The sequence below is a fragment of the Anser brachyrhynchus genome (genome assembly GCF_964034855.1).
Source record: "Anser brachyrhynchus genome assembly, chromosome: 1".
Classification (NCBI taxonomy): Eukaryota; Metazoa; Chordata; class Aves; order Anseriformes; family Anatidae; genus Anser; species Anser brachyrhynchus.
Window position 1 is genome coordinate 116,710,280 of NC_137694.1, and position 13,830 is coordinate 116,724,109.

At 37.2% G+C, this 13,830-nt stretch overlaps 1 protein-coding gene across 4 annotated transcripts in view; it reads right to left on the reverse strand.

The window, feature by feature from the left end:
- The window catches only part of BRWD1 (bromodomain and WD repeat domain containing 1), a 59,372-nt gene that overhangs the window by 32,393 nt on the left and 13,149 nt on the right, over nt 1-13,830 (reverse strand). For all 4 annotated transcript variants that reach the window (XR_013943423.1, XR_013943424.1, XM_080573710.1 and 1 more), the window contains exons 12-21: nt 13,287-13,327; nt 10,727-10,825; nt 9,560-9,710; nt 8,810-8,944; nt 7,354-7,482; nt 5,874-6,099; nt 5,256-5,438; nt 3,751-3,934; nt 2,775-2,868; nt 1,837-1,977 (exon numbers count right to left, since the gene is read on the reverse strand). Coding sequence is in view for 2 of the 4 variants with exons in the window: in XM_080573710.1 (XP_080429836.1) it covers nt 1,837-1,977; nt 2,775-2,868; nt 3,751-3,934; nt 5,256-5,438; nt 5,874-6,099; nt 7,354-7,482; nt 8,810-8,944; nt 9,560-9,710; nt 10,727-10,825; nt 13,287-13,327 (1,383 nt within the window). In the remaining 2 variants the exon portion in view is untranslated. The remainder of the gene's footprint in view (nt 1-1,836; nt 1,978-2,774; nt 2,869-3,750; nt 3,935-5,255; nt 5,439-5,873; nt 6,100-7,353; nt 7,483-8,809; nt 8,945-9,559; nt 9,711-10,726; nt 10,826-13,286; nt 13,328-13,830) is intronic.

Below are 13,830 nucleotides of genomic sequence, written 5' to 3' on the forward strand. Positions count from 1 at the left end.
ATCTAAGTTCACACTGTTTATCAGAATGAACTAGATTGTGATTTTGATTGTTTTGAATTGCAGACTGACGCTGCCACCAGGTCATGTAAAACATACAATAAAATCTAACTCCCTAGAATGCAAAGGAAGAATTTAACAATTGCAACAGGAACAAGTCAAGGAAAGCTGTTATGTCTCCCATCCAAACACAGCCTGGGTATATTCTGTTACAGGAGAAACATTTGTATATTTTTCTTTAATTCAGGTGTTTTTTTTCTCATTTTAGTATTAACTGATTGGTTATTTTCATGCATACATTTAAATGCAAAACTAAGTAGTCCAGATATAGTAAAATATATGACAACATAAGCAATATCCTGACTGTTGTTAAACATCTACATTAACTTCACGTTTAAATAGTTTCCATAACTGAAGTGACTAAATATAATGCATTGCTCATGTCTCCAGCTGTATACTGTCAAGAAAAAAAAAAGATGACTTGCAACTTCAAGTTCAATACTGTTTGAACTAGTCCAACATGATAGTTTGTTCAGTTTGTCAGAGTAACTGAGTCAACAGTTTCCCCCATAAAACCAATGCTGTTCATACAGCATATAGGATCTTTTATCCTACAAATAGCAGGATTTAAAAAGCAACCCTTTTTCCTACATTTACCAAAGCTCATTTTTGTATCATTCATTTTCTTTTTTTTGTTTGTTTGGTTTTGTTTGTTTGTTTGTTTTTTTTAATAGACATTATTTTCACAACGTAAGAGATTTCAAAAATTGATTTCTCTGCCATAAGAAACTTGTATAATAATCATGTTACAAATTGGAAAACTAAAAGCACAGAAGACTGGATGTCAGAAGTTCTAACATCACTTCAAATATTCTTAAGTGTATGTAGTATTTACATGACAGTGCATACTGCTCACTTACTTGTTTGCAGTTTGAGTGCTTAGAATTTGTCAGGTGCCAGAAGTCTCCTGTCAACTCCCCTTCCACCAACTTCCCAAATTAAATAAATTTAATGAAAAGTTCAAGTTTCCCTTAACGTTATTTTTTTTTGTTTGTTTTTAAACACACTGGAGTTCTTCATTAAGAGGCCAAGAAAAGAGTCTTTTTCCAAATAAAAACATCTTTCTTACAGCATTACCTTATCTCCTGAATGACCCCGCTTCATTCAGCATTCTCCGCCACAACAGAGACTAGCAAAAAAAATCTGTCCTTGTCAACTCCTTCCCTCTTTTCCAGTTTGAGACTATTTCCTTGTGTGCAAGGCAAAACAACTGCAGTGCAAGCAGCCATAGCACTCATTTACAGCATCTGATACCATAACAGTCAAAACCTCCTGTTATTCACAGCAAAGCTGTGCTTCATCGCTTAAACTCTGAGCCAGGACTCAGCCAATATAAACAGACTCTGCAGAAGAATTCCTAGACCATAAAAACTCTTTAAATTTAAAACTTTGCAGTTTTAGGTATGCACACAAATTTAGAAGGTTTTCACAACGAAAAAGAAAAAAATCTAAAATCCCAATCTCAGCTTAAGCCAACCTCAGCACTGTACACTGGGTTTTTTTGCATTGGTCTGTAGATTTGACTTAGAAGGTTCTCAGCAAAAATGGTTTAGCCATTTCTGAAGTAACATGAAAGATTATCACTATTAAGGCAACAAAGAACTAGGTTCGAGAAATATTACAGTTTACATTAACAATAATGTTGCTTACAGAAATTATTTCCTTAAAATAAGAGGAGGTTTTGTTACTACTTTGTCTTAAGAGAAAAATGACATTTTTATGAAACCTCACTTATTAAGAAACTTGAGTTCACAATACAGAAGTTAAAATAGAACTTACCTGCTCCATCAAACCAAGGCAGTCCTCTCTCTCCTCATCAGAGGAATCAAGTTGTTCAATGTTATTCCGTGTTCGGTAATTTGGATATTTCCGTCTATGCAGTCTACGCTTAGACTGTATTAATGAAGACTCGGAGTCACTCTAATTTATGTAGAAAGTACAAAAAAAGTTACACAAAAATATATACTTGGCAAACATCTTACAGGGGTCAAAGGGTGTATAAAAAGCACTGATTAACATAAAAACTAAAATGGCCTCATTGCATCACAGCCTTATCACATCACAATTCTTTTTCACAAGAAATAATTTTACTGTAAGCCATTTGTTTTAAATTCCCAGCTCCCAATTTAAGATTTGACAGCTGTTCTAAGAAATTGCTCTTTCTAGACTACTGCAAGCAATAGATCAATTCACATCACTTGACAAATATCAAGAATCAAGATCAGAAATCAGAAATCCTCAACTCCTCCCAACTACGGGAATCATGCAGTACAGTTCTTGTATCAAGCTGTTCTGTACTGCAAGACACAATGAATCAGGCCACAACCTTATAAAGCCAGGCCAGTAACCAATTTTTCCTTCTTACTGATCTCTTCCAAAAAATAGAAAATGAAAAAATTGTTCAAAGTAGGGCAACTCTGATAAAAATTAACCATACACAAAACATTGTAAACTAAAGTAAAACTGCATAGAGCATCACAATATAGCCTATAATTCTTCTTCAAACATAGGATCTTGAACACTCTCGCTTGCATGTCAATGCTTTAGCGTGGACCTGCACAACTGGAAGCAAACCTCGACCTGCAATGAGTGGAAGATGATTCACCAGGAACCTTTGAAGACTATACCTTCAGGAAGTGTCTGCTTTCATTTTTTTAAGAGCATGATTTGTCCTAATCCCATGCAGAACACCTGTTTTCCTAAAAGATGCTGCATACCTTTTCGAATGACTGGAATGACTTCCTTTTCTTCTCTGCCGCATAAAGATCTCTCTCTTCTTCCCCTTTTGCAGTTCGACATTCTTCCTGCTTCCTACAAGGATGGCAAGAAAATCTAATTCTTTATCTCTTTTAACAATATTGAACTTAAGCAGTCCATTTTCTTAAAAAAGAGCTATATAAAAAGCCCTAACACCTAATTCCATTACATTAATTCCAGACATTAATTATTGTTCAAGTGCCTAAGACATAACACAAGTCCTCTCACTTCCAGATAGGGTAAAGAAGTTGGATATTAAAAAAAAAAATCTTCCTCACAAATATCAGAATATAATTAACTTCTGCAACCCCATTTTGAATCTATATTCTTCCCTTTGTAATCTTTCTACCTCCAAGTATTCAACACTGGGAAGGCTTTTTAAAAACTTCAGCGTTGTTGGAACACGTGGTTGTATCATTAAGAAGAATTGTTTACATATCAATATTATTTCTCCTTTTTCACAGATGTGGACTGATAGTACTTTTGAAATCAATCTAACTTCTTTTCCATTGAAGAACCTGTGCTGTTCTGAATTTCACAGTACACCTCTTGGCTTTAGCATATCAAGTGTGCAATGTTGCTTCTGGTCATAACACATTGTGCTTTTCTGAGACTTAGCAATGGCAATCTCTCCAAACTCTTCCACGTATATAAATTTAACCTACACCCCTTTCTTCTGAAAAAAGCATCTTGGATATCTGTCCTTTGAGATGACTCGAAATATTGAAATGTTGGCGAATCACTCTTTAATAAACTAATTTTCCATTCTTTTTGAATGGACTTCACAGTTAAGAGCTTTAAACACAGCTGTCCATTAAATTATTTTAATTCATACCATATGCCTACTTCAATTTAGTTAATAACACTAGATTTAAAAATAATAGCATGATACATTCTCTCTAGTCATGTCAGCAGCTTAGTCAGCTGTCTACAGACCTGAGTAAGCTTGGTGGTATTTCTGGTACAACAACTCTTCGTCTCCAAGCCTGAAGGTCTCGCTCAGTAGCCATCTGGCTTCGTGGAGCATTTTGATGCATCTGACGCACACCTTCAACTTGCCCACTACGGCGCAGACCGATATTGGGAGGAGACTGGATGTCCAGACTTGGTCTTCTAAAAACTAAAATGCACAAGCAAAAACATTTCTTCTAGACTACGCAGAATGGGAACCTTAGTTTTTATCTCTAGTAAGAACAAACAACACTTTTTTTTTTTTTTTTTTTTTACCTCCATGATCCTAGAGCATAGGGATCATATTTAGGAAGTTATCTGTCTTGTAGAACATGTAGTGACAGTACACATATGCTTTTTAAATGGTTGTTTCTACTACTACTTTAAAACAAGTGAAAGTAAGCATAATGTGACAGGTGTTTTTCTGAACTATTTCAGGCAGTGACGTTCAAATAAGCAATCTTTCTGTAGTTGACCGTATGTAATTAAAAGTACATGGACACGCATCATTAAGTTTCCAGTTTAAATTTGCAAAGATGGAAGAAGAGACCCCAGTTTGAATAATAGTAAAATACTGGTTCTCTTTTAAAGTTTTCAGAATAAATGTAGTTCCTGTAAATGACATCTGCATACTCTACGCATATTGCTAAAAGCACAGCACTCTACAATAAATATAATTAATGATTTTTGAAAGGAACAGTGAAAGGCTTTCTTTTGCAATTTAATCACAGCATTAACAGTGTTTTAGAGAAGAAAAAACATCTTAACCAGATATCACCGTTAAGAGAAAGTTGGTCACCAAAACAATGTCCAAGTTAAAGTCCTTTGGAAATAGAACAGAATAATTCAGTTGGAAGGGGCCTACAAAGATCATCAAGTGTAACTGCCTGAGCACCTCAGGGCTACCCAGAAGTTAAAGTATATGAATGAAGGTACTGTCCAAACATCTCTCGAACACTGAGAAGCATGGAGCAACCACCACCACCCTAGGCAGCCTGTTCCAGTGTTTGACCACACTCACAGTAGAGAAATGTTTCCTAATGTTCATCCTGAGCCTCCCCTGGTGCAGCTTAGTGCTGTCACCACGTGTCCTACTGTTGGTTCCCAGGGAGCCGAAGTAAGCACCTCCCTCTCTGCTTCCCCCCTCAGGGAGCTGCCGAGAGCAACGAGGTCACCTCTCAGCCTCCTTTCCCCCAGACTGGACAACCTGTGTCCTCAGCCTCTCCCCACAGGAGATGCCTTCAAGCCCTTCTAACAACTTTTCTGCACTCCTCAGGACACATTCAAGTATCTTAACATCCTTTTTATATTGTGGAGCCCTGAGCTACACACAATATCCAAGGTGAAGCCACACCGACATTAAATACAGTAGGAGGATCATCTCATGACTTACCTGTCCAGAAAACTCTAGTGGATTTTATAATCCATTTCACACAGTAATACAAATGGAGATAAAACAAGCAGCTAAGAACATATCAGCAAGTACTAACCTCTTCTAGGCGTTCCTTCATTCTGTGGGCCACCTGAAGCAGCTTCTTGATCTGCTCCAATTCTTTGATCTTGTTGTAGCTGTAATTGTCTAATCATGCCATCAAGAATGCTGGGCTCCATGCCTTGTTCATCCTGATCAACCGTCTGTTGGCCTATAACTTGTTCAACCACTTCTCCATCACCTTTCAAGTGTAACAGAATGACAAAATGAATGGGTTACCTGACTGATGATGGCAAATGATTTAATCTTTGTTCACATCACAGTGAGACACATTCTGCAACCAAACACAACAAAAACAACTCTGGAAATGATTCAACTTACTTATTCTCAAATGAGACATTTATGGAGCCTAAAACTCAAACACAGTTTATGCATGCCAGCTCCAGGAGGAAAAAAAAAAAGACATTCACTTGAGCTTTTTTTTTTTGGTTGTTTAAAGTAGTATTCACTTTGGGATCCTTCAGGATCCCTAGTGAACAAAAATACACGTGATAGTTGTAAACGTGCAAGAAAAACACCGTATTTATATCACGTGTCATATCTACTTTCTTCCCACGCAGAATTACTGCAGCACGGCTAAGTTTTGGATGTACATCTTTAGCAAGAACGTTCTTACTTGTTGCTACATATCCAAGTTGAGGAATCAAATGTTCATCTGCACAATTCTCTCTTCCTGGCACCAATCTTTGATATCTTGTTGGATGAGGGTTTCCATCCACATCTACTAAGAAGGGAGGGGGCATGAGATGAGGAGCCTGTTGAGTCTGCTCATCTAGGACATAATTGTTAGAGTCTCGAATAAGTGGCCGATAGTCAGTGTGGAAGAACATCTGATCAGGAATCTAGAAAGAAATGAAGAGTTTATGTTGTCAGTTGGAAAGAAAAAAAGAGGTGTGCTAGAGAACATAAAAGAACAAGTGACACTAACTGAAATATCTAAAGCCACCTTAAAAGGTAAAAGGGTAAGTTCTGAACTAGAAGAGTTATGCATCACTACTATAACCTGTGTGTTGCAGTACTCTCATTTTTGATAATGCAAACGCTTTTAGAAAACAATAAACTGCAGTAACTTTAAATGGCACTTAAAACTCAAAATATTTTACATCCCATTCTAATTTTTTCCACGCAATTAAGAAAGCTTCCTTGATTTCTGTGCAAGGAAATCATCATCTCAAGTTCAACGTAAGTTCTCAAAGTAAAGTTCTTTCTTAATCATGCAACGTCCACCAGAAAAGTTTTCTGCAACTGAACAGTCTGTTAAGTCCATGCAGCTGAAGGAAAACAGTTACACAAGTATTAGATCATAGTCAGAATCTTTGCTCCCAGAGATGATGAGCAAGATGAAGAGAGTAAGTTTCAATTTCAGCTAAGAATGTAAAACAAGAAAAAAAATCTTTAAAATGACAAACATAGAATTACCATTGCAACTTTAAAAAAATTGAGGGGGAAGTGAAGAAAAGCATAGGCCAGAACTGCACTTTTGAGAGCTATTTCAAGAGAACAGAAACACATGTTGATACATTCAAAAAAGCAAAGCATTCGATCCTATATACATTTTCCTAGTATTTCAAAGTCAGCAGTGTTGGCTGCATATTTACTTTTGCTTAGACTGCTACAGTGAATTTGGGTTTGAGTAATAAAAGGTCTAAAGAACTGCAAGTTCTAATAATGAAAACAAAACAGCACATTATTCTTAACATAGAAACATTCTGCTTTTTGTTAATTTGGTAGGAGTGCGGTAAACTTTGTGATACATTCCAGCCTTCAAACATTAACCTATTTTGAGAAATCAGAAATAACAGTAATATGTTCTCAAACAATTAACATGCAAATTAGGTGGCTGGGAGATGAATAGATTTATTTCAGGAAAAGTTTACTAGCTACTCCCCAGAGGAATGTTATGACACTGGTTGTTTCTGCCGTGCCAGGACCATATATATAAGAGAACTCACAGGCATCAAGAAACATGTTATATTTAGATCCACTACACATATAAAACTCTTTTTTTACATGCGATGTTTTAGAGGAATTAACATAACTAATCTAATTTCAGTTAGAAGCTTAAATAAACAGTTCTAATAAAAAGCTGAACTTACCTTTTCATAAGGCCTGCTACAGCCAAAACCAAATATCAACAGATGCCCATGAGAATCTGTACATGCAAAATGTTGCCCATCTGGTGAAAATTTACAGTCAAAAACAGCACCGTGTCCTTGGCCTTCAATCTAGATTGAAGGAAAAAAACTCAAGACGATTTTATCAAATTTTTTGAGCAAACAATAATGCAGCATCAAAAGTTAGTTATTCTATCAAAAGCAGCCAAGCACTTCTCAGATACCTCCATTAAAGCACAGATAATGCTCTGTCACTTCAGTTTATTTCGCCTCCCTGATATATTAAGTTCTGAATTATACAATTTTAAAAGGTGGGCACTAAAGGGTATGGAAAACCTACTGTTTAAAAAAAAATAATCTTTTTGAGGCTTTTTAGCTGTTAGTATACTACTGAAGAGTAAATTGTAGCTAATATAAACTGATTGTTAAATCACTTTGAAGAAAAGTACAGGGAATCTTAAAGCTTAAGAAAAAAATCCCTTCCTATTGACAGTAACCAGAAAAAAAGACTAAAAAAATTAATACGAACACTGGATCATACTGAAGCCTCGGAGACGATAACCTACTTATAAGTGTTAATCATAAAGCTGTTAAATATAGTGAATATCACAGGAGCTCTCCAAAAGCACTAAGGTTTATGGTAATAACATTATCATTTTTAGAACAGTTGAGGATACCAATACTTGTCTGTATGACTCCTGAAATGATGGTCTGAAACAGGACCCTTTCAGTCTTTTCCCTGAATCCACCTCATCTCCATTATCAACAGTTACTATGAATGAGGCGCAAAATGATCTCTAGGTCAGTAGTAACAAGGAATGGAAAAGTCCCAGTGTTAACTATCTGCAGCACTCACAGATTGGGAAGTGCTGAAGAACAGGTAAAATCAGAATAGCTGAGACCTCAACTATGATGAAAGCAGTATCTTACTTTGCTCCCTCATGCCTCACATTCTTCCCACCTGACTATAAATTCTCACAATTCATCTTCCTTGACTCAGAAGCTTATCAGAGCACCCTGACCTGACTCAACTCAGGAGCCCTAGAGTAAAGAGGTAGTACAAGAAAGAGGGAAATACTTTTCTAGATTAGTGAACTGACTCAGCTTACTAAATGGTCCAGTGATAGGCATCTTATTCAAGGTAGAAACTGGAAGTTGGGAGCAGACAATGGAGGCTACATCAACCTCCTTTTCTGCCACATTACACTATTAAAACTGGCTTTTGTTTACACTGCACATGTAGTTACAGTAGCCACGGAATTCAAAGGTAAAAGTTCTACAAACAAACTGAACTGAATTTTTGCTGGTGTTGCTTTCTGTTTGATTGTTTTCTAAAAAGGTCCAGCAGGTATGCCTGTTGATGACGATTAATTCTCTAACAAGTAACTGAACACAATGCTGTGTGCTGAGAAAAAGTGGAGTTAAAAAAATGTCTTACCATGTTAAAATAATGCTTTGTTTTTGTGCCTTTTGTAATGTCCCATATGAAGATGTTGCCGTCGTGACCTGCAGACAACATTATCCTGGAATCAAAAGGATGGGTCTCCAAGACAAATACTTCATCCGCATGCCCCTAAAATTCAAAATTGCAAGTCACATGCAAACAAAAGGACAAATCCAAATCAACAGGATATTTACAGTAGAGCCTAAAACACTGTACTATCCCCCCCTCACGCTCAGCCTTTTTGAAAGTGAGATCCCTACAAGCTGCCTCCAAAAAATATATGGATTTTTAGAAACTTCACAGCAATTCCACAGTATCTGGATGGCTACCTGTATGATTAGAGTAGCATACAGAAAGCAGGGCAGAACTCCTGGCAGTCAGAAACTTATTATCATTTGAAATTTAATCATTTCTTAGATTCAAACAAACTCTGGAAATATGGAGCTTCTACCAAATCAATGTGAATTACTAAAAATAGGCAAGGCTTTTTATTTGTTTGCTTGTTTTTTTTTACTCATTTTAATGGAGAGGCAAGTTCAACACAGCACCTAGGGAAGTCTTGTTCAAAAGCAGGAGAGAGCAGTTAGTTTTGGTTAAAAAAATAGCTCCAAGAAACACTACACTTGCCTTACCATTCATATAGAGCTTTCAAGACAAATCAGACCTAATAATGAACTCAGCATGCACATGCCATTCTAAGTATGGAAAGACCATCTACTCCAAAAAGCAAGTAAAATTACATACCACCAAATCATGAAGCAATTGCCCTGTAGAGGAATTCCAAACTTTGAGTAGATGATTATTTACAGCCGTAACAACATAGTTATCATTTTGGTTCCAAGCTATCATGGTTACTTTTGGCTTCATAAATTTGTCCTCTTCTGAACATGTGTCACTATTTTAAAGAGTTACACAGGTATGAGATATTTTTATTAGCCTATCTCAATCTCAAGCTAGAGAAAAATAACCTATTTTTCAGTGTTAACAATCAGGCAAACTATTATTTCCTTATTTTTCTCACCAAACCACATGTATAGGATACCAGGCAGTTCCTCTCAGCATCTTAATTACCTGAAGGAATAGGCTGTCTTTAAAACATACTTTCACACAGAATATTTACATTCCGCATCAACTAAGAAGCCCACCTTACAAAGACTCTCTCAATCATACACAACTATAATTTTACCTACTATGCCAGGAAGATGCCAGTCAAGTCTCAAATACTAATAACTCTATTTCTACCAAAACCACTTACATTTATCCCCCAATCACCTAGTAAAACCTAGGTATCCACCCCCCCAATCTAATCACCTCCAAATTAGTCTCTACAAAAGGTGACTGAGCTTTCATCCACCCTTCAGGTTTATTCAGTGCTGTGTAATATCCCGATCTTCATCTGTAAGGATACTATTCAAACTGCGTGCCACCAGCATACTTCATTAATATGCTTTTTAAAACTGCAAACAGTCAATGAAAATAGTTGGCAAGATCAGTCCTTGATGAAATCCACCTATTATCTTTCATCACCTCTCCTAGAAAAAGCTTATCAAATATATTATTTTTATAAGTTTAATAAGTTCCTCCTCTGATACCATATCAGATGTCTGGCTGAAGGCCAGCTACAGAAAAGTCCTACTGCATTTTCTGTTAACTTTTTGCCTTAACAAATGCAGGCCTGTAATTAATCTGGTTCAGTGTACATTTGAAAGCTATACATTTGAATGCATATTTTTATGCAAGCATAGACAATAATTTAACAAGTTACTACAACACTGAACAGACGTTTCACCCTCCAGAGACCACACCACCCGATCATAACACTGTTAAGTTCTAATTTCTAAGTGTGCTTCATAGTTCTCCAAACATTCTGACCTCACACAACAGATTAAAACAAGGCAACACTTCACCTACCCTGGTAATCGATCAGACATATCCAACAAAATACTCCTCCATTCTGCTTGTTCAAAACGCCAGATCCGAGCTGTTCCATCTCTACTGCCACTTATGAACCTTGAAGAAGTATTAAAAGATAGTTAAAAGATTTTGTTTTAAAGTATTTTCAGAGGTACACGATGCTACAACTTAAAATATCACAACGAAACACCGGTAAAAGTCGTATCTTCGATTTATGCATGAGAGCTCTTTACAGTTACCTGTTATTAGGTTTCTTTCCAGAAGCCCAGGAAAGCCCCCCAGGGCTCAGCACTGGGATGGATTCTATGCAATATGTTTGTCAAAGATCTGGATGAGGGGATCAAGTGCTTCCTCAGTAACTCTGCAGACAACACCAAGTTAGACGGGAGTGTCGATCTGCTTGAGGATAGCAAGGTTCTGCAGAGGGAGCTGGATAGGCTGGATGACGGGCTGAGGCCAATTGTATGAGGTTCAATAAGGCCAAGTGCCAGGTCCTGCACTTGGAGCGCAACAACCCCATGCAATGCTACAGGCTGAGGAAATAGAGGCTGGAAAGCTGCCCAGTGGAAAGGGACCTGGGGGTGCTGGTCAATAGCTGGCTGAACACGAGCCAGTGGTATGCTCAGGTGGCCAAGAAGGCCAACAGCATCCTGGCCTGTATCAGAAATAGCACGGCCAGCAGGACCAGGGAAGTGATTGTTCCTCTGTACTCAGCTCTGGTGAGGCTGCACCTTGAATATTGCTTCACTTGGGGGCCCCCCACTACAAGAAGGACATCGAGGTGCTGGAGTATGTCCAGAGAAGGGCAATGAAGCTGGTGAAGGGTCCAGACAGCAAGTCTTATGAAGAGCAGCTGAGGGAGCTGGGGCTGTTTAGTCTGGAGAAAATGAGGCTCAGGAGAGACCTTACTCTGATCTACAACTACCTCAAAGGAGGTTGTAGCGGGGTGGGGGTCAGTCTCTACTCCCAAGCAAGAAGGGACAGGACAAAGGGAAATGGCCTCAAGTTGCACCAGGGGAGGTTTAGACTGGCACAACGTAAAGGGTTGTGAAGCATTGGAACAGGCTGCCCAGGGAGTAGTGGAGTCATCTTCCCTGGAGGTCTTTAAAAGACTTGTAGATGTGGTGCTTAGGGACATGGTTTAGTGGTAGACTTGGCAGTGCTAGGTTAACAGCTGGACTTGATGATCTCTGAGGTCTTTTCCAAGCTGATGATTCTGTGATTCTACAGAGTTTTTCTGAAGTTGAACAACTTGTCAAAACTCTCCAAATAGAGAAGCAACTTCCAAAGCTAAACTCAATTCACAACTTTATCCTCAACTCCTTCTCAATTACAATTCTCTAAGCATGTATTTTAAGTAAACTGTTCTGAAACTGCAAAGTATCAGGTGCTGATGTAGAGGAAAGGACAGGTCAGCATAACAAAAGCTGAGATGTTCACCCACAGCTGTGCACAGAAGAGAAGACCACTAGGGGTTTTCTCTGAGATATTGAGGTGGAAACCACAGTTCAGGTTTCCATTTCATCAACTGCTGAACTATCAATATAGAAGAATGGAAGTTCCTGAAAAGAGGAACCAAAAAAAAAAAATCTATCAGACATACAAATCACCTCCCTAGTCCATGACTTATAATCCTGAGAAAGACCTCCCACAGAAAAAGTCTGTGTCCTGGGTATATCATGACTATGTTCTAATTAGCTAGAATTCACTTTAGTAGTATTTTAAAATCCTAAACATATTCCATAGAAAGAGTCACCACGAAAAAGTGCAACAGGGGTGGTGTCCTCAAAGCTGATCCATGCAAGTGAGAGGGATCAGTGCAACACAATGGTACCAAAGGTGAGTAATTACAGAAAACCACACTCAAAATGAAGCCACAACAACTTATTTTTTTACAACTTCTAAGCTGAATACTGACTGTTAGCCTTCTTAGTCATAGATGCTTGGCTTTCAAAAAGAGAAAGGACACAAAAATATAGCTGCAACTGATGGTTGCAAATGGAAGTCTGCCCTGAAGGCTAAAATCCCTATTTTAATTTCTGATAGGCCAATGAGAGATCAATTAAGAGATTACTCTGAATTTAAAGTATGGATGAAGATTTACAAATGGAATTTACACAACTACTTTTTTTTTTTATCCCCCAGATGAGCTGTAAAATTGTTGAATTCATTTCCATAAAGAATAATAGTAAGCTAGAAAAAAAAAAGAGCATTAAAACTTATTTTAGACGATTTGCATTGCATTTTCATTGCTTCATATTTTGATCCAATACTTGTTGAAACCAAAAGGGAAGGAGAAGGAAAAGGAGGTTTATGAAGCCACAAATGCATCAGATACGTTAAGAAGTGGCAATATTCCTCCAGATAAGTACAAATTCAACTAGTCCGAAGAGACTGTCTAAAAAAGATCAATAGAAAGCTGAGGTGCACAGCTGCAACTTAACTATACTCTCCTGAATTAGTCCAAGCCTGACCTTTAAATTCAAATAAAATAAAAACACATTATTAATTCCAAAGCAATGTATTGTCTGTTTACATTTGAGTATATTTAACATACCTATCACCACTGTTAGAAAACTGAATGCTGTCAACTTTGTCCTGTAAGAAACACAGTTTGTTAGAAATTATAAACATGAAATATGGTTTTGACAAATCTAAGATTAGGAAAATCTGAAATGATGAAAAATGCATACTGTACAACTTCTAACAGTTTTACTACAGCTTGAGCCAAGCCAAAAGACTTACAGGAACTCACTAATCATTAATGCTATATTTAAAATGCAAGCTTTACAAAAACATTTCTTTTAAATGTGACGTATAGACAGATTAAATAACTGTCCTTTAATAATTTGGCAGCTAGTTAACTTGCATTTGAACATATACTTCTAGTCCTAAACCAATTATAATCTAGAGAAACCCGTTGCTCCCTCTCCTACTTACATATTCCTCAAAGAAATATAAGATTGTATTTATTTTATCAAAATAAAAACAACAGGAAAAGCAAATACCACATTCAAATTAGTTTATCTTACAGAGCTGAAAGTCTTCTCTACAGACAGAATGTGCATTGATCAAATCTTATCACTATAACAAATGGTTAA